Here is a 21678-nt window from a genome sequence, read left to right as displayed (position 1 = left end):
GAAGGTTTCTTGCATTATTAAAGAAAATAAATGATTTGTTTGAACTTAAAGTATGAAGTTAAACCAAGTAATACAAAGTTAAATCAACTAAAAGAACAACTTTAACAAAACTAGAACACTGTAGTTACATCAACCTCATTAACTTTAATTTCTGAGCTGAAACAAAGGCAGTCTTCAAGTTGAGTGAACTTCGATTTTCAAGGCAGCAGGGGAACTTGCATTTCCAAGTTAAACGAACATGAAATTTATTACAGTGAGCATGTACCGTACGGTAGCCACCCTGTGTGTGAAGGAGGCGGTGAATCACATCAGTTTGCTCACAATAACCTCAGGGGCACAGTCCAAAGCTGCACACTGATTCATTTCTGTCTCAGCTGTCATCTGAAGGATTCATGTTGAGCCATGTAGACATTGAGGATGCCAACTGGTGACACTCACCAAAAGGCCCCCTCTGTGCCCCAAAAGCTGAAGACTCTGCCACGCCTTCAGTTACCTCCTTAGTCTTCAAGTCATTTGTTATAAATCACGCCGGCAATAGAAAGTTTTGTCTTGTGTAAGTGCTGACACAGACCGTACTCATACAATACCTCAATGGGCGTTAAATTGGGTGACTTGAATAGTATGGGGCAATTAGTATATGTGTGTGTGGGTGTTTGAATTTGACAGAATGGCACTCCCATAATTATTAGGCTTTCTCAGCAGCTCCAATCAAAGAGTGACTCATCCAGAGTCAAAGTTGCCATGTGTCCTGACCCACCAATTATTTCTCATTTCTTTCTTTTTCTAACAAACACATGGTGTGACAGCAGAACCAACCTAAAATGGTCTTGTGACATGTGGCCCAGTGGCAATAGGTTCACAGTCTGGCCTCTCTTTCTGTCTGTACAGTAGGGCAGTGGGTTGCCATCATGTGGCCTCAACACTGACGTCATCTTTCAGCTGGCACAAATTGGTGTGTTGTTTCTCTCCCTCCTCAACAAACTCCTCTCAGCCTTCACCCGTCTCTCTGCTGGAATCTGCTTTTCTGCACTGAATGCAAATACAAACAGCAGAGTTTCCATGGTGTTTCGATTTTTTAATTAGTTTTTGACAAGAAATCCAAGTCGACATGTGTTTTGCATTTTTTTTTCAGTCATAGAGCTAATGTGGCTTTGGGGTGAGTGTTTAAAAACATGTTAAACTGTTGAATGATGTTTGTCAACTCAGATTGCACGGTAGAAGAAATGATGTTTACATTCTGAGAGTTAAATGAACATTGACGGTTTTGCTTTACGGTAACACTTTATTTTAACTGAGAAGTTAAAATAGTAGCAGATTAATTTCCTGTTGATCAACTAATCAATCAGTCGACTAAAAGTTTTAGCTCTACTTGAATGGAAAGGAGCTTTGGTGAACTCATATTTCCCATGTTTGTAATCTATAACTTTATTCATCCCTCTCTGTGCCGTAGATGTACTGTAATAATTCCAATAAGCTAGAATGTATATATTATTCTATGGTTATTATTGCAAGTCTGACGTCTGCATAGAGTGCATCAACTGCTTTGTGTGTAGTACATGCCCACACAAACAGTGTGGGAAGGAGGGATAAGATTAGAGAAGAACTTGTTGCAGCCTAAATATTGATTGGTTTCATATTCTGTGCTGTATGAATCAAATTAAGATGATGTGTCTAAGAGGGTTGTCATCCCAGATAGGACTTACACACTTTAAGCACAAAGTGTCTGAAAGTAAATACAAACTGACAAAAAACACCCAGTGAATACAGGAGTGTTTTTGTTGTAGGTAGGAGTCTGTGAATGTCCCTTGCTCGTATAGTATAGTAACAGCCCAGCAGCTCAGCTTTGATGTAATGTTTGTTTGTATATCATTAATTGTACATGTAGATATTCCAGAAATATGAAACATGCAGTGTCAATGTAAAGTCTGTTCATCCCTGGGTCACCACATACAGTATATGTCCTTATATCAAATTCAGTTGGTAATCTGCATAGCTGGAATTAAATTGTAATATATTTCCAGCTGTAGTCACAAAATAGTCCAGGAGGAGTGCAGTGTGGTTGCAGGTGTGATTTGCATTATGAGCAATAATAAATTAGCATGTAGCCTTCTGGCCATTCATCTACCATTTGCCTTCTGTTGTCTGCAGCTACTACATCTACCATAACTTTTTCATAGAGCATATTACAAAACAAATGAAACAAAAGGTGGCACACGCCACAGTATCATGGTAAATGGGACTAATGACAGCAATACAACATGCACTGTTTTTCATGCCACCTGTGTGTGCTGTTATACTGTAAGTACCTTGTGACTGTGTAATCACAAGAAGATTGTGAGTTTGAAGACTTTGTGTGTCAGGCAACTCAATCTGTGACCTGGGGGCCAAAAGAGAGCAGGCCTACCTTATTCTACTTTTTCTTCTATTTGCTTCGAGAGGTTGTCAACAGTAATTTTTTTAACCTTCAGCTTAATTTATGAAAGATTAGTAATGACAAACAATACGATTTTGAAATGCTTTCTAAAGGCAACATCAGCAAACTAAACCCAAGGCTTTTTTTTTAAGATGATTTGACTTTGGAGAAGAGACAATGTTTCAAAATAGATTTGTGGACACTGAACAGTGACAATTTTTAAATTGGTATAGATGAGTGATGTCATCCCATCAGTAGTGCTATCAGTGGACATCAGTGTTGAAATCGCAGTTTTCAAGGTGTGAATAAAACGGGTGTGGTGTTGTTTTGATTGAATGAATGTGGGCAGGCCCAAAAGACAAAGAGGACCTGCCACAGTTGTGTCAGAAGCTTTCGTGTCTTGTGACCAGTGCTGCTTACTTCTCCATTTAGCACTCGCAATTTGACAAGTGAGTATTTGGAGACTTAATGGAATACAGGTTTGTTTTCCACTGAATTGATCAAAAGTTGGGTAAGTAAAGTAAATTTGCTTCATAAGTGCATAGTACGTTCTTTAATTTTTGTCCTTAATGTTCCCTCAGTCAACTGTAACTCTGACTTATCTGATTTTAATGAGTGACTACTATAAAGTTAATTCATCATGGTTGTGGCACACAGATGGCTTTGAAACCTCTCATTGTTGGACTACAGAGTAAGAGAATGTAATATTAACAGAGTTCCACACATGATTTCTTGAGCCTCCTTTGTTTTGGCGCAACAAAAGCTACCTTTGTGTGGGTGTCCCAGTAATTTTAAATGTATGACAGTGACCAAGTCGCCTCCACATCTGTCTATTGTGCACAGACGCTGTGTGACATAGATTGACTGGTCAGATGGGCAAGATTTCTCACTGGTGACATGCAGCCCTGCTGACCCCTGATGTAAAATATGTGACAGAAGTGCAAACTATCCACTTGTCCATCCATTCTCTATAAAAACATATTCTTGTTCAGGGCCAATGAGGGGCTGATGTCTTCCAGCATACACAGGGCAAAAGGGATCTGAACAGGTCACTTGTCTGTCACATCCACAAGCCCATTTACACTCAAATTCTCACTTGCAGCCCATTCGTAGTAGTCACTTAATGTACACGTCTTAGCACTAGTAAATCATAGCACTAGTAGGAAACCACCCTACACACAAAACTACTTAACACACTAACCACTTAGCTATTTTGAAGGGATAGTTCAGATTTATTTAACTGGGTTGCGTGAGGTAATTATACATAGTCAGTGTATTACCTACAGTAAGTTGGCACGCCCCAGTTTTTGAGAAGCAGGCAGGAGTCTCGAAGCTAATGTAGCCTACTGCTGTGGACGGGGGCAGAAGCAAAACGTATTTTTGCCACCTACAAAAATTAATACCGGTTTAAGTGTACACTATATTTAGAATATTTTCACCACTTTAAGTTGCCGTCACACAGCCCTGATTAATTACTTACCCACTGCTAGTACCAGCTCTACTCTACTCGGCTCAGCTCGACTCGGCCGCGGTGCAATCTTTCATTGCAGATTTAGTACCGCCTCATGCTTCAGGTGAGCGCGGCTGGTTGTCATAGCGACGCAGCAGGAAACTGCCGTGACCTAACGCGACACACACACAGAACGTCGAAGGTGTGTTTTTTTTTTTTACTCTTGGCATGTGGCTGTTGCCACAGCCAGAAGACAAATTTTGTTTCAAAAGAAGCTGGAGACAGCAAAAAAAAACAAACACTGTCTGTCGTTAGCAATGATGACATAGTGATTAATGATGATTCTCTCTGACCAATCACTAGTCTGCAGGTTTTCACGTCACCTTTCAGGGCTCCAGACTGCGACCAAATGGTCGCATTTTGCGACCAAAATTTGAGAGTGTGCGACTGAATTTTACATCCAGTCGCACATGTGCGACCAGTACATTTGCCCCCTTTTTTTACACGTTAAATGTCGAAACGTAGGTACCTGAGCGCGTAAGCGCAAGCTTATCTGTCCTCTCTGAAAATAGACAGAGAGCGGTGCTCCGACACAAACACACACACACTCGCACACACGCAGAGTTGCGATCGGCGCAAACTACGTCGGCTGTTTTGTTGAAGTCACAGTGAGTGATGCCGATAAAGTGGTTTCAAGTATGGTTACAGTTTTTAAAAACTTCACGCAGACAGCGTTTTCTGCTATATTATATTAAAAACAGTCACGGTGCTGTTGACGTTACACTTCCTCTGAGACAAGCAGCAGGCACTACAGTGTGCAGCTGTGCCCTGGTGACTGACTGACAGGCTGAGGGTGTAAGGCAAGGCAACTTTATTTCTACAGCTCCTTTCAGCAACAAGGCAATTCAAAGTGCTTTACATGAAACATTAAAGCGCAATTAAAAACGGTCATGATGAAAATAAGGCTAAAAAAGTTACAGTGAGTAATAAATAAATAATTATTCAATTTAATAGGTTGTAGGGACGGGTTTGGGAGGAGAGAGGGAGGGGTTTTATTTTTATTTTTGTTTAATTTCTTTAGAGTGTAACATATTCTAATAAAATAACATAATGTTCTAAGTACATATGATAAATAAGTTTGGAATTATTTTTACAACTGAAATAATTGTTTTGTAATTACAGAGGGAAAGTACCGAAAAAATGTACCGTTGGGTACTGAAACATAATTTCAGGTATCTGTACCAATATTGGTTCAGATGTGAAAGGTACCCAACCCTAAGGGTAGTAGCCTAAACAATGCATGTTTAATTTTAAGGTGAATTCATTGTAATTGTAGACTAGGGTTGGTATATTTTTTAAATATTTTGTTTACTGTCATGACAGCAATGGTGCCTTCTATGTTGCATTATCAAACGTGACACTGAATTTGAAACAGCACTTGTAATTTCTGCATCTATTATCAAAGTATTTATTGGTAATACAGTGGAAATTAGTAGAAATGTGAATATTTGGTTAGCATGTTGATTTACGGTGTGTGCCCCTAAATTTTCTGGTTGCGCCCCTAAAATTTTCAGTAGGGGGCCACTGTGCTCCTTGTGAAAAAAGTTAGTCTGGAGCCCTGGCCTTTTGGTATCGCTTCAGCTCGCTTGGAACCTCGATGGAGGTGATGCTAAAAGAAAATACCTGTTAGCAGGTACCAGGGACTTTTTTTTTTAATGGAAAACAAACAAAGGCGAGTAGAGTCGAGGTGAGTCGAGCAGATAATGTAACTTAATGGAAAAACGCCAAAAGTTTACACCCTTCTATGCTCTTGTCAAAGCCACCAGACTCCATTGACAAAAACAGTAATTTGACCTTGCAGAACACAGTTGCGGCAAGGTAAAGCTGCAGAGCCTTTTCTTTCCAGTGTGCCCAGAGACAACATACTTAACTCATACTTTAAGCAGTCATGTTTAATGGAAGAAATAATAGCTTTAAAGAAAAGTACATCCATGGCCTTTGCTTTGTCCTTGTTGTTGAGTTGATGGTGTACTCCCAGCACAATGTTCCCTTGTGTTCTCTTTAAAATCCAAGTCAAATCCTTACAATCTGCATCTCGAGTGCTGCCTCATGGCTTTGCATTCTGTTGCCCGCTTCACATCAACAATCAATTATTTGTAGAGGTACAAGCAGCCACCTTAGGGAGGACATATTGCTTGGGTTACAGGGATAAGAGTTTACTTGAAGTTAGCTTCTCTAGGTGAAGCAGTGCATTTTCTAGTCCAGTGTATTTTGTCAATGATCTTTTTTGATTTAAGTGGTCTCGTCGGTTTTAGGGTTTAATGCTCTTCAGAGTCTCAGGCTCATTATGACAGTGGATATATTCACAGAGCCCTGACCTTTTCACTGAAGTGCTGATGGCACTACTGGGAAGATCGTGTATGCAGCTGCAGGTTTCTTGTAGATAATGTGTTTCAAAAGTGATCACTGATGTGTCTTTTCAAAGTGATCAACCATCTGCTGTCAGTCTTCCCTAAAAAATATATATTCCAGACGTTGTGTTTGAAATGTACTATGTTAACAGAGAAGATTATCTAAAATGAAGCAAACCATTGACAGTTGTAGTAGAATTAGTAAGCCTATAAGTATCAGTACTATGTATAGCCAGGCAGTGTGCTACAAATGTAGAGATTCACAAAATAGTGGCACTGAAATGATTCGGTTATTAATTGATTTGTCAATTGAAAGAAAATCATAATCCATTAATCGTTTAATTCATTAAAGGCTGACCACTCCCCTAATTGCTCATTACGAAATATACAGTGCCTTGCGAAAGTATTCGGCCCCCTTGAACGTTTCGACCTTTTGCCACATTTCAGGCCTCAAACATAAAGATATAAAACTGTAATTTTTTGTGAAGAATCAACAACAAGTGGGTCCCAATTATGAAGTGGAACGAAATTCATTGGCTATTTCAAACTTTTTTAACAAATAAAAAACTGAAAAAGTGGGCGGCAAAATTATTCAGCCCCTTTTACTTTCAGTGCAGCAAACTCTCTCAGAAGTTCAGTGAGGATCTCTGAATGATCCAATGTTGACCTAAATGACTAATGATGATAAATAGAATCCAGCTGTGTGTAATCAAGTCTCCGTATAAATGCACCTGCTCTGTGATAGTCTCAGAGGTCCGTGTAAAGCGCAGAGAGCATCATGAAGAACAAGGAACACACCAGGCAGGTCCGAGATACTGTTGTGGAGAAGTTTAAAGCCGGATTTGGATACAAAAAGATTTCCCAAGCTTTAAACATCCCAAGGAGCACTGTGCAAGCGATAATATTGAAATGGAAGGAGTATCAGACCACTACAAATCTACGAAAACCCGGCCGTCCCTCTAAACTTTCAGCTCATACAATGAGAAGACTGATCAGAGATGCAGCCAAGAGGCCCATGATCACTCTGGATGAACTGCAGAGATCTACAGCTGAGGTGGGAGACTCTGTCCATAGGACAACAATCAGTCGTATACTGCACAAATCTGGCCTTTATGGAAGAGTGGCAAGAAGAAAGCCATTTCTTAAAGATATCCATAAAAAGTGTTGTTTAAAGTTTGCCAAAAGCCACCTGGGAGACACACCAAACATGTGGAAGAAGGTGCTATGGTCAGATGAAACCAAAATCGAACTTTTTGGCAACAATGCAAAACGTTATGTTTGGCGTAAAAGCAACACAGCTCATCACCCTGAACACACCATCCCCACTGTCAAACATGGTGGTGGCAGCATCATGGTTTGGGCCTGCTTTTCTTCAGCAGGGACAGGGAAGATGGTTAAAATTGATGGGAAGATGGATGGAGCCAAATACAGGACCATTCTGGAAGAAAACCTGATGGAGTCTGCAAAAGACCTGAGACTGGGACGGAGATTTGTCTTCCAACAAGACAATGATCCAAAACATAAAGCAAAATCTACAATGGAATGGTTCACAAATAAACATATCCAGGTGTTAGAATGGCCAAGTCAAAGTCCAGACCTGAATCCAATCGAGAATCTGTGGAAAGAACTGAAAACTGCTGTTCACAAACGCTCTCCATCCAACCCCACTGAGCTCGAGCTGTTTTGCAAGGAGGAATGGGCAAAAATGTCAGTCTCTCGATGTGCAAAACTGATAGAGGCATACCCCAAGCGACTTACAGCTGTAATCGCAGCAAAAGGTGGCACAAGCTACAAAGTATTAACTTAAGGGGGCTGAATAATTTTGCACGCCCAATATTTCAGTTTTTTATTTGTTTAAAAGGTTTGAAATATCCGATAAATTTCGTTCCACTTCATGATTGTGTCCCACTTGTTGTTGATTCTTCACAAAAAATTACAGTTTTATATCTTTATGTTTGAGGCCTGAAATGTGGCAAAAGGTCAAAAAGTTCAAGGGGGCCGAATACTTTCGCAAGGCACTGTAGCTACACAGTGGTATGGTGTACATTGTGAAAGTGCTCTTTAGTGTCTCAGATGGCCTAAGACACACTGACTTTTCTGTACCTTTCCCCTGATGATTTGCGCTAATAGCTTTAAAGCTTTAAAACCAGTGTAGAATCACACCTATCATTTTTGGATTGACATGACATAATTTGACATAACCTTTTACTGTCTGTCTTCTCTGCTTGTTTAGTAAAGTAGCTCTCAGACCTGGGGTCCATTCTTCTAGTGTTATTTTTAACAGCTTGACCTTTATGGAAGGACACAGGACAAATGTTTTTCTGGAGTCTGTACTGATAATAATACTGTATGTTAATGATCGTAGTTGAAGCACATATTTGACCAGATAAGTGGTTTTATTCCATTTAATCTAAAAATGTTTTGCCTCACTAGCGAGGTGGTTTTATGGATGGCAATGCTATTAATAATAAACTATTGAGTAATGCTAATTAGCAACATGCTAAACTACAATGGTGAAGATGGTAAACATACCTGCTAAACATACCACACATGTTAACATTGTAATTGTGAGCATGTTAGCTTGCTGATATTAGCATTTAGCTACGGTAAAAGCACCAAAAGTGCAGCCTCAGACTCTCTTGAATAAAAATTATTATTATGGGGGTTGTTAAGATAATTTCCTGCAATTACAGTACATGTTAGAAATATGAATAGTTTAGAGTATGGCAGTAGTAGGGCCAGAGGTGTATAGTCCAGGTGCCAGAAAGTAAAAATCCTGCCATGTTTTTGGATCTGCCTCTACATCTAGAACAGGTGTTTTCACTAACGAGCTCATCTACCTGGTAGAGGAGCTGGTTTAGTGATGGTTGGGACAGCTGCTGGACAGGATTTCTACTTTCTGGCACCTGGACTATACACCTCTGAGTAGGGCACATACATTACTTTGGGAACTACTTGGACTGATACTCATATCAAAACTTTTAATTTTAAATGTCTTTTATTTGAATTAATTGTGGCTGCACAATTGTTGGAATTAATTTATTTATGTTCTTTCTTTATGACTGACTGTTAAAGTAGATAATACATGAAAGTTATATGGCATTCATTCTCTGTATGTATTTGATCATGTGTTACAAAGGATTTAACCTGAGCCAGGCCATACAACAATGATAGCAATCATATCACATCCATACAGGGTTAGTAGTATACAGCTGTTAAAAAGACACAGCACCTCTGCTCCGCCTAGGTTGCAAAATGTAAATAAATATATTTATTCAGGCCTTTTTATTGGGCATCAACCTCGCATTAACGAGTGTATTGTAAAATGACTTGACTTGAAGTGTAAATAAACGCTTCAGGTCACGTTTACGCCCGTAAGACGGGACTGCAATGCTAGCCTGACAGAGCATGTGCAGACAGCTGTAAATATTAAAACGAAAGCGTATTTGTTCCGTGAAACATGCAAGTGAAAAACACATCTGAAACATTTGTGGTCAAGACACTGGTTAGTTCAAGTTCTTGAAAAACAATACTAGCATTACAATTCATATGTGTATTACATAAAAACGTTGGTTGGACTTCCCTGGCAGAGAGGTGTAATAAACACTGGTATTGTTTATCTTTAAAGCCCCCATTAGTACGCTAACTCCTTTATATCACAATGATGCTGGACTGGAACTTAGGATCTTATCTAACATGCTGTCATGACTGACTTACACTTATGATCCCACTAACATATTCTGCATTTTGAAAGTCAGCCTTTTCACTCAGTGCTCCCAACTCATTGAATGACCTATACACCTTGCCTTGAGGATCACTACTCTCACCTTTGGACAGTTCAGGGCCATGATCACGGGCCACTGTGTGGCAGTGTGTAATTGGTTTAGCTGATTTTATTGTTTTCATCTGTTTCTATCCTTGTTTTATCCCTGTGCACAATTGTCTAACTGATTTCTTTGTTTCTGTTTATATTACTGTAAACTCAGCATCATTGTAAATGTGGGCCTACCATCAATGATCTATCTGAGATATAAATAAAGGTTGAATGAATGATACATAATTAAGTCTTTAAATAGATTACTGATTCTACGTTAACTTTTTCTATAGATAGTTGTTTTTTTCTGTTTATGGTCACAATAACCACCACGGCCTTACCATCTACTAAAAACCTCTGTACCATGAAGTATGAAGAATCTGAATGTGAAACCTACAATGGACTTACTCATACATTATTGAGAACTTTTCTCTCATGCTGAGATTTGAACCAGCAGCTGAATCTCACAGATGCTCAAAACACTAATCCCTTTGGTATCTGCTGTCATTTTACCTCTCATATCACTTTTTTTCAAATAAAAAAACCAAGGGCAACAGGAATCCACCATAAAGAGGTTGTTTGTAAAGCTACAAACAAGATCGGGTTGTTTATGCAGCTGAGAAATTCTCTTTTCATGCAACTTGACTTGGCAGCTTCTGGAAAGCACCAACAACAGCCTCCCTCACCATCAGTCCGACACTGACTTTAACACAAGAGCAGAGTGACTGTTAAATAAGTGGTGATGTGAGGTGGAACACGGGGGAGGAGGGTGATCAATAGTGACATGGAAAATATCGATTCATTTCTGTCACAAAGATTAGTCACTCATGTCTGCCTTTTGGTGGTGTTCTACCAGCTGGTGTCTTTCTATTATTGATGAGTGTACAGTCACTGCATTCCAAACAGGCTGAAAGACGGGACTGGACTAACAGACCTTCAGGCACGCACACCATGCACTCTATCACATAACAACCTTTTTTCACAGAACCATTATCACAGAATGTATTTTATGCATTAATACATACCAGGCTTAAAGTTACATTGTTTTGGTACGTTTTTTTTTAGCACATTTACTACAAATTGCATATATTTTCAGACCACACCACTGTTATGCTAATGCCAGCATACAGGCCGCTGGTTAAAGTCATCAAACCAGCTACAAAGCAGATACGCGTGTGGCCTGATGGGTCTACAGAGGCACTGCAGGACTGCTTCTCCACCACCGACTGGAGCATGTTCAGACAGGCAGCCACCTACAACAACATCACGGACCTCCAGGAGTACACGGACACCGTCACTTCCTACATGAGGAAGTGCATGGACAATGTCAGGGTCACCAGAACCATCTCCATTCGGGCCAACCAGAAGCCATGGCTGACAGGGGAAGTCCACAGGCTCCTGAGGGCTCGGAACGCTGCCTTCAAAGCTGGCAACGTAGTGGGTCTGAGGACAGCCAGGGCCAACCTGTCACGAGGCATCAGAAAAGCCAAGAAACAGTACTCCAGGAGGATCGCCGACCGTTTCAACGACAGCAGAGACACCAGGAACCTGTGGCGAGGGATCACAAACTATAAGCCCACTCCGCAGCCTGCGACAGCTCCACCTCTCTGCTGAACCAGCTGAACGACTTCTTCGCTCGCTTTGAGGCAGACAACAGCACCCCGGCACAGAAGACCCCACCGCCTCCCAGCGACCAGTTGTTGACGCTATCCCCAGATAGCGTGAGGCGATCCCTCAGAAGGACGAACCCACGGAAAGCCCAGGGTCCTGACAACATTCCTGGTCGTGTCCTGCAAAGGAGCTCACAGATGTCTTCACCGATATCTTCAACACCTCGCTGAGACAGGCTGTTGTCCCCACGTGCCTCAAAGCCACCACCATCATCCCGGTCCTCGAAGAAGTCGTCTTCCTCCTGCTACAATGACTACCGCCCGGTCACACTCACTCCAATCCTCATGAAGTGCTTTGAGCGGCTAGTCATGCAGCACATCAAGTCTGTCCTCCCCACCGCCCTGGACCCTTTCCAGTTTGCATATCGGTCTACCTACCACCTGGAGACTAAAGGCTCCTACGTCAGAATGCTGTTCATCAACTTCAGCTCAGCATTCAACACAATCATCCCCCAGCAGCTCATCCATAAACTGGACCAGCTGGGGCTCAACACCTCCCTGTGCAACTGGCTGTTGGACTTCCTGACAGGGAAACCACAGGCAGTTCGGGTCGGCAGCAACACCTCCAGCACCAACATCTGACAATAAAGCTGACTTAACTGACTTGACTTAACTTGATATTTAAAGCTTTAGTGCGTAACTTTTTGATATTAGCAAACGTCCGTTAGATTTAAGCCATTGCCAAATGAGTTGCTACAAAGCTAATTAAGACTATCAGCTCCACACAACTCTCTCTGTATTTCTCAGTATGGCTATGTTCAGAAGATTGTCGTTCGGCGTCTTTCCCGTGCAGAAACTCGAGTGAAGATAATTATCTCTTCTGACGAGTCCATTACGTTTTTTTAAATCTGGCTACAAGCAACTGCGTGGAGGAGGGGTAGGGGCGGTGCGATCACGGAAGGCTTGTTTCATGTGGATGTGCCGACAGTTTTGTTGTCATTACTTAGAATTCCTCATGGAGGAGACAGAAACTACGCACAATAGCTTTAACATTACATGTAGCCACAAAGCTGAACCTCAATTATTTTTGTACCAACCAAACTGTGCGTGAATCACAGAGTATTAAGTACTGAAAGCTGACATAAAATGTCTAGTCATATTTGTAAGATTTATTAACCTACTAATTTATTTCTTTAGGCAACATTTTTGTACAGCTGCTTTTTTATTTAACATTTACCAAGTTTGGCTTATTTTTTTAAATGGAAAAAAAAGTTTTGTAGACACAAGACAGAGTTTACAGCCATACGAAGTCTCTGTTAGACTCTACTTACAGTGTGCACAGTGGTGCTTTAAACTAAATACTGACGCCAGCATGCTAACATCCTCACTTTTTCATTGCTACAGCCCAATCATACAGTTCTGTTTTATACCTTTTACTGTGTTTTTTCTGCCTTCAATGTATATTTCCATTCATTTTACTACAGAATGAATGTCTTATTGTACAAACTTGTAACTGCTGAGATAGGTAATCCATTACAGTTCATATAATGTCTGCTTTTTAGTCAAAGTTGTGTATTGCAGTCCGTAACGCAACGCAGTGTAGAGACTTGTCAACGTTCTGGACACAGAATTGCATTACCAAGTCAAAGCAACTCTGACAATAATTGCAGACTTGATGTCCACTGTGAGGGAGGCAGGCAGTATAACTTTTGGAACTGGCTACTTTATCATTGCTCTCCCCTTCTGTCTGCCTCCTATGTGCAGGCGTACTGGTGAGGCTGCCCAGAGCAGGAGAAGCAGAAAAGAGCTGCGTTTTTGGAGAGAGGATCAGAGACGCGAGAGAGAGAGAGAGAGAGAGAGAGTCTGGCTAAACATCCCAGCAGGATGAAGAAAAGCAGGAGTGCACAAGGGCTTACACCAGGCGACGTAAGTATTGCTCATCCCAACCATCCATCTGTGCAACTGTGAATCCATCCATGCATTCATTACACATCCACTCGTGATTTCTTTTTATCTGAAATTCCGCATCTCGCCACTAAAGTTTACAGCCTAATTCTGCAGTTTGCACAGTTGCTATAAATTGTGTAATGTTTCTTCCCGAACAAAGATACACTGAGCTCTAGTGAGAATACACTAAGGCAGCAAGGTGCAGTATGTTTGTGTGCGGTGGTCGGTGACTCATAAACAGATGACTGTACTGTACACAACAGACCGCTATCCAGCAGGACATGCTGCAGAGAGCGAGATTGGTGTGTGTGTGTGTGTGTGTGTGTGTGTGTGTGTGTGTGTGTGTGTGTGTGTGTGTGTGTGTGTGTGTGTGTGTGTGTGTGTGTGTGTGTGTGTGTGTGTATGTGTGTTGGAACAGAGACTTGGGGGTGAAGGCCAGTGTGTTGTGTGTGTGTGTGTGTGTGTGTGTGTGTGTGTGTGTGTGTGTGTGTGTGTGTGCGTTTGTTGGAACAGAGACTTGGGGGTGAAGGCCAGTGTGTTGTGTGTGTCTGTGCGTGAGAGAGAGAGAGATAGAGAGAGAGAGTTAGGAAGATGATAGAGACAGAGAGTTGAGGAGTGATGCAGCGTTGACACAGAGGCAGAGGGGGAGGAGGAGGAGGAAAGGTGTTAAAAGACAGCTCACACCAGGAGACATTTAGGGCATGGACTGAGTGGAAACATGAGGAGGAAGGACAGAAATCCGACAGAGAGGCCCATCTGTTTATCCTCTACGCCACTGGTGTTTATGACTGGGCAGGCAGGCCAGATCATTTACGTTGACATTGTCCAACAGGAGCTCCGAGGCCAAGCTGCATCCTGGATGATGAAAGTTTTCCTGCTGTGACTGGCCTCCATCACCCTCCAACCCCCCCCTAGAATTCAGGACTGGCTAGTTACTGAATATTTATGATAATAAAAATATAGGAAAACACATCTAATGGTGTTAATTTGTTCACTCCTAATAGAGAAAATACACAATTTATTCCAGTATAATGTCCGTTAATGTCAGGAATTATTAATGGTAATATTTACTTTCATACCAGCAGTAATTTAGGTAATGACAGACACATTTTTCAAAAGGCCAGCACCTAAATGCTTATTCAATCTACTGGGTATGTATGTGCAGGCTTCTTCAAGAGTGTATGGCTGCAGCCTGGAGATCTACGTCTCATGCTACGATGACTTTACAATTTTTTTTTTATTAATGCTTTATTTGCAAATTCATAACAGTACAAAAAAGGACAAATATAACATCAAAACGTATGCCAGGTGAAAAAGATTTAGCTCAACAACGAAGCCACCCACATGTAATACTAAAAATAATACACATTTACAATTATACAATATGAGAAAACAGAAGGCAGGCTACAATAAAAAAGGTTGTCATGCCTCCCATTAGAAGGGGATCTGTACGGTGGCCAGCAGGGGCAAACGCCCTGCAACTTCAGAAAACACATGCAAATAGACAAAACACAAGCAAATTAAGAAAACAACTTCATTAATTTGACAACACATGTGCAGCATTCAGCAAACGCGCTGCAAATACACACAACACAACCAAATACACAAAGTGCTGCAAATACACACAACACAATCAAATACACAAACACGCTGCAAATACACACAACACAACCAAATACACAAACGCGCTGCAAATACACACAACACAACCAAATACACTAACGCGCTGCGAATAAAAAACACAAGCACAAACCCCGAAAACAAAAAAAACGCTGCATCCAGGTTTACACAACAGAAGTTCTCCAGACCTTTAGAGGGAGCAGCTAAGTGGAACAGCTGGATTTTTGACTCCACAGGGAGGGGGGGGGGGGGGGGGAGGGAGAGAAAGAGAGAGAGATAGAGAGAGAGAGAGAGGGGGGGGGGGGGGGGGAGGGAGAGAAAGAGAGAGAGAGAGAGAGAGAGAGAGAGAGAGAGAGAGAGAGAGAGAGAGAGAGAGAGAGAGAGACGGTGTGCAACCGTGAGATCATAGACTGTAAATATTAAGTCTATGTTTGAGATATGTTTTCTGTCGTTTGATGGGTGTGTCTCGGCTCAGGTCACAGGTTATACTCATCAGCAGAGACGTGTCTGTAAACTCGTGGTAATAAAACATTTAAAACTGCATCAGCGTTTAACATTGACCTTTGTTTAAGCCATATTGCATGAGAGGGTTTAATTTCCAGGTCCGAAGGCGCATCACTGAAGTGTAGGCCTCCTCAAGTGTAATATTGTGATTATGCAACAAAATAAGTGATCAATCTGTATTCATATTGTGGAGCAATTCGCTCTTGAAATACAAAAAACTGACTATTTACAGTCCCTCCCTGTTTAGCAAACCAGCCAATTTACCGTGGGATTTATCAAACTGAATAAATCCAGCCCGCACATAAACACAAAACTGCTTTGCTTGCTTGTACCGTTTAGTTCAAAAACATCCAAAACACCAAAGGAAGAAGAGCGGACCAGACACAAGCTTTTATTTTGAAAAGTCGAAGCTTGGGCACGGCACCAGCCGGGAGAGCATTAGACGGGAGCATAGACTGTATATTACTAATATATTATATTATGTTATTAATAATAATAATAATAATAATAATAATAATAATAATAATATGAATTTAATATACAGTCTATGGACAGGAGGGCATGAGACGGGAGTTCTCTTTTTACTATGCATCCATACCCGACTCTAATAAAAAGGCAGAGTGCTCTCTCCCCATTGGGTAAAAAATCCAGCTGTTCCACTTAGCTGCTCCCTCTAGAGGTCTGGAGAACTTCCGTTGTGTAATCTGGATTCAGCGTTTTTTTTTGTTGCATTTGTTTTCGGGGTTTGTGTGCTTTTCTTTTTGCATCGTTTTTTATTTGCATCGCGTTTGTGTATTTGGTTGTGTTGTGTGTATTTGCAGCGCGTTTTCTGAATGCTGCGAATGTGTTGTCAAATGAATGACGTTGTTTTCTTAATTTGCTTGTGTTTTGTCTATTTGCATGTGTTTTCTGAAGTTGCAGGGCGTTTGCCCCTGCTGGCCACCGCAGATCTGATATTATCTAAAATTTAGATAAGAGGAGGTTAACCAATATTTTATTATAAATCTTATTTTTCTTCTATATCTCTAAATCTGCATTTATGGATATGAAATTTGGCAAGAAGAAAAATTAGGATTATAATAAAATATTGGTTAACCTGCTTCTTTCTGAAATCATAAAAACAAAGTAAAAATTCCAGAGGCATCAGCGTTTAACGTTGACATTTGTTCAAGCCATATTACATGAGAGGGTTTAATTTCGAGGTCTGTAAGCATGACTGAAGTGTACCCTTGAGTGTAATATTGCGATTATACGGTACCAACAAAATAAGTGATAATCAATCTGTATTCATATTGTGGAGCAATTCGCTCTTAAAATACAAAAAAACAAACAGGATTTATAGTCCCTCCCTGTTTAGTCAGCCAGCCAATTTGAGCTTTGTAGAATCAGTGGGATTTCCCAAACTGAATAAATCAAAATACACATATAAACACAAAACTGCTTTGCCAGCCCAATCGTGTTGGAACTAAGACATCTGCTGAAAAAACAATCATATTCATTAGCATTATTGCGTACTGTTTAGTTCAAAACATCCAAAACAGACGCAAGCTTATATTTTGAAAAGTAGAAGCTCGGGGACGGACCAGGCGGGAGGTATGAAACGGGAGGCCTCCAGGCTGCAGCCATACCCGACTCGGCTTCTTTATAGTTTTTAATATTTCTGTATTTCAGTGTACTGAAATAGATAGTAATACTACTTTTAATAGCTGTAATGCTCATCAATAGCTCCTGTAGAGTATTTCCCAAACCTAAAGATATATGAGAGGCACTGTAATAGCACCAGGGAAAAACAGTACCAATTTATATGTCAATGTTTTTTGTTGTTGTTGTTTATTTGGTTTATTGACAAACAGGGTTGGGACTAATGTGTCTCAGTAACTATGTTACTGTTGGCAGTAACTAGTACTCTAAAGAATTCTTTTTTTAAATTAAGTAACTACATTACCGTTACTGAAAAAGGCTTGTTTGTTATTATCCCTGCCATCCGCCATGCGTAAGCGTGGAGGGAGTCATGCATTCTTGTGTGTGCATGTGTGTATCTGTCCTGTGGCGCTCTTGTGTGTGTGTGTGTGTGTGTGTGTGTGTGTGTGTGTGTGTGTGTGTGTGTGTGTGTGTGTGTGTGTGTGTGTGTGTGTGTGTGTGAGAGAGAGAGAGAGACAGAGTGAGGGGAAGAGAGGGTGGACTATTGCACAAAATGTTTCTGTAAGTTATTAATAACTTACTCGGAATGCTGCTGTTTCACTTTTTGACCCACCCGCCTGAACTCCTTGCCGACCCGCGGGTTGTGGGTCGATGCCATCAGCCTAATATTTTTTGTGCACATTTTTGTAAGCTCAAGGACCTCTCATGGTTGCAGTAATTCACACACACACACCCCCCCCCACACACACACACACACACACACACACACACACACACACACACACACACACACACACACACACACACACACACACACACACACACACACACACACACACACCCAAAACAATTGCTCTGTTTTATACTGTCATTGAGTGCAAAATGTACAGAGGCATTCAGCATTAATTCCTGTTGGCAACACCGCCCTGTCATGTTGACCAAAAAGTTGCCTAGTGTGTCGCCAGTGGTGAGTTAACTGACGAAGGCATTTCAGCAGCTGGCATTCTTAAATATTTTAAATGACCACCGCAACCACGAGAGATACTTGAGCAGTATTCAAGATTAGCTGTGGACAGTGAGACACACACACACGACCGAACGCATGATGAGATGATAATAATAACAACAATACTGAAATGAAAGCTAAAGCCACATTGCCAATGGCAGCATAGTTACTGAAAACAATTAAGTACTGGACATATATCTATCATTGCCCTTGGTGTTTACACAGTTCATCAACATGCATTCAGTGTGTGACATTAAGATGTTACACACAAGCAGACAATCAAAAACGTATCAAAAATCATATAAAAAGACAATGCTAATGTGACATAGTTCAAGATGCAAATATCATTGAATTAGCAGTTAAATTATATGTATGTATTTCATCGTGGTTATACAGTAGAAGCTCATTTTCAAGTCAAAGTCATTTTTCTTCATTTCACAGAAAAGTGAAATGTGATTCTGTAAAGATATCTGCCCTTCTACACCTCAACACCCTCGAGTGTCTATCTGCCGCCTTCCATTCCGATTCCATACTTAATAATTAAAGTAGTCTCTCTTTTTGTCTCTTTGGCTCCTAGATAAAAAAAATCAGGTCATGCTGTTAGAACTTCACTCTTAAAGCTGTCTCATTTATACCACCTTGTTCAAAAAGGCTTTTTGGAAGCATACCAGAGAACACTGGAGTTGTTTGGACTCTGCGGCCAAGAAAGGCCTTTCATCTTCATCGAGAAAACACCCACTCCACCTCTGTTTGACACGGGAGATACACTCCCTCTGTTTCAGACTCATTGTTTTACCTTTCATCTCAGTTCCTGTTCTTTTATTACCATGTTCAGGCACATATGATACATCCAGCTTTCTAAATTTACTGTTGTTTTGAATTCTAAAATTCTCAACATCCTTATCCTACTCCCGGCTTCTATACACTCAAAGTGAATTAGCAGTATTTCCACTTCCAAGTGCCATTTCGACCTCAGATGTGGGATCAATAAAGAACTGAAATTACATGCCCAAATTTGAGAGGTGCGGTCAATACACAATTGATACATGATTTGGCAGTAAACCAGCAATGGCACTGTGACATATTGACAAGAAACGATTTAGATGTCTGATTATAACGTTTGTTTGACAAGAGTGATTGTGTAAGTGGAAATGGCTCCAGATCACAGTCGTCGGAACAGAGTCATGTTTTGCCAGATTTAATTTTCACCCTTTTTCCCCGGGACAGGAAGAATCTATCTTAAAAAGACAGGCACAATAAATCAGACAAATTGCATTTCCTAGAAGGAGCAGGGGAGCCAGCAGAGCTTTATTAATGGACAATCAGAAAGAAAGGCAGACACACGCCTGTCTGTGTTTTCCAACTGTCTCAAGCATTCGATCTGTCTTTCCCTCTCTTATTCAAAAACTTTCCCTATTCACCAGTTTACTGTCTCATTCATGTTTTCTTTTTTGCTTCCCAATTGGAGTGTCCTTGCTATTACTGTCCGTCACTTTCACTGGAAAGAGAAGGTGGGATGACTTCCTCTTTCCATTTGTTGTTTGTATTTCTTAGGTCACTGTTGGCTCTCATCATGTGACATCACTCCATCTCCCTTACTTCTCTCATTAATTAGAATTTTAGCATTTTTCCTTTTGACCTTCATCTCTCACAGGACTCAGTCATTTCCAAATCTCAGAGAGGATCACTCTGTCCTCTTTGAAGAGCCAATTTGGACTTGGAACATACTTTTCTTGATGCAATAAAGAGGACATTTTGGGAGCAGAATCAGTGCTGTCAGCCCCCTTGGGAGATGTAATTTACAGTCACAGCTTTTGGATGCATCGCCTCAACAAGACAGATGTTCATGTGCTTTCACAGTGGTCCTTTTGACTTGTTACCAAGCTTAGGTAAATGCTTCTATTCCTTATTTTTTATTTTTAGCAGCTGTTTGATTACTAGAGCTGAAACAATTGGTTGTTTAATTATTAAAAAAAAAGAAAACAGAATCAAAACAATCTGCTTTTTTCAGTCTTCTATGATAGTAAATTGAATACCTTTTAGGTTTTGGACTGCTGATCGGACAAAACAAGACATTTGAAGACATCACCTTGGGCTTAAGGAAATAGCAATTTGAAAAACTACTCAAAAAAGTAATCTAGAATGAAAATAATTATTAACCTTGGTACCTACTAGAGCTAGACCAATTAATCGGCCAGGACCAATATATCAGATTGCAGATATATAAGTACGGGTGTATTGTAAGTAACAGTAATAAGGAATTGCAGTACAGAGCATCATTACATAGTTTGTCCAGTAGAGAGCACTGATACGTTAATTTTTCAACTGTAAAATATTCCACAAAAAATGAGTATGAAGAAAGTTTTTAATGTTTAAAAAATAACTATCGGCCAATATATTTTATTTTATTTTTTTAAACTCGTAAATAAGCATATTAGTAATGGTCTCAAAAATCCAGTCTCGGTCGGGCTATAGTATCTACGTGCAACAAGTAACTGCATTTAGGTTAATACTGTCAATCAAGAGAATAACTAATCTGACCTTTTTCTTTCACACTCATCTTCATCGTCTCCTGCGCCACATACAAAAATGGAACAATGTTTTCTTGTTTGCCAAAGTCATGTTCAAGGAATTCCTCGACATTATCATTCCAGCACCGCCTCCCCTCCCCTCCCTTGTTTATTTAAAACCTGTCGCCAAGATTGATTTACACTTTCGCACAGTGAACATAAAGTGGAGGGTGATGTATGCAGAATGAGCTCTGGCAGCCTGCCTCTGTTTCCTCAGTGCCCTGGCTTGTTTACAACCCGTCATTACAGTGAAAGCACCCAGGGCTCCTTACCAGAACCTTCACACTCAACCAGACACATAAAACACACAATCTATATTCAGGACTGCTTCATCAAAATGTCAATTGGCAGCTCAGGTGTCAAGGGTCTGGTGTCAAGGCTTTGATCAAACGGTTAATTTGTCTCTGTGTTGTTAAAAGCATAAAACATAAATGCAGCCAATATACAGTGGGCACTTCAGGGATATGTGCAGGATAGTTTAGTTTGTTAAAACATTTGTACTTTGAGTTGCCGCAGAAAATTTTGGTTTATGTGTGCTGAATTAGTCTCGTAAATCTCTCCTGTTTTAGCCCCAAATCCTTTATATTAAAAATTACTTCATTCTTGATTTTCCTTTCATTAATTTCCTTTTCATTGCTTTAATTTTTGGATTTTGCTCTATAGGGTATATATTAAATCATTATATGAGAATA

At 40.5% G+C, this 21678-nt stretch overlaps 1 protein-coding gene across 3 annotated transcripts in view; it reads left to right on the top strand.

Annotated features, from left to right (window-relative positions):
* The window catches only part of LOC120568103 (cAMP-specific 3',5'-cyclic phosphodiesterase 4B-like), a 59084-nt gene that overhangs the window by 5819 nt on the left and 31587 nt on the right, over positions 1-21678 (top strand). Inside the window, exons 1-2 of one of the 3 annotated variants that reach the window (XM_039815342.1) lie at positions 2813-2924; positions 13463-13624. In XM_039815342.1, the coding sequence (XP_039671276.1) occupies positions 13583-13624 (42 nt within the window). In that variant the 5' untranslated portion in view covers positions 2813-2924; positions 13463-13582. Of the gene's footprint in view, positions 1-2812; positions 2925-13462; positions 13625-21678 lie in introns of those variants that run through there. The other 2 variants (XM_039815341.1, XM_039815343.1) reach the window with 2 other exon arrangements.

Source organism: Perca fluviatilis, chromosome 11 (genome assembly GCF_010015445.1).
Source record: "Perca fluviatilis chromosome 11, GENO_Pfluv_1.0, whole genome shotgun sequence".
Taxonomy (NCBI): domain Eukaryota; kingdom Metazoa; phylum Chordata; class Actinopteri; order Perciformes; family Percidae; genus Perca; species Perca fluviatilis.
This window is presented reverse-complemented; position numbering and strand designations above follow the sequence as displayed.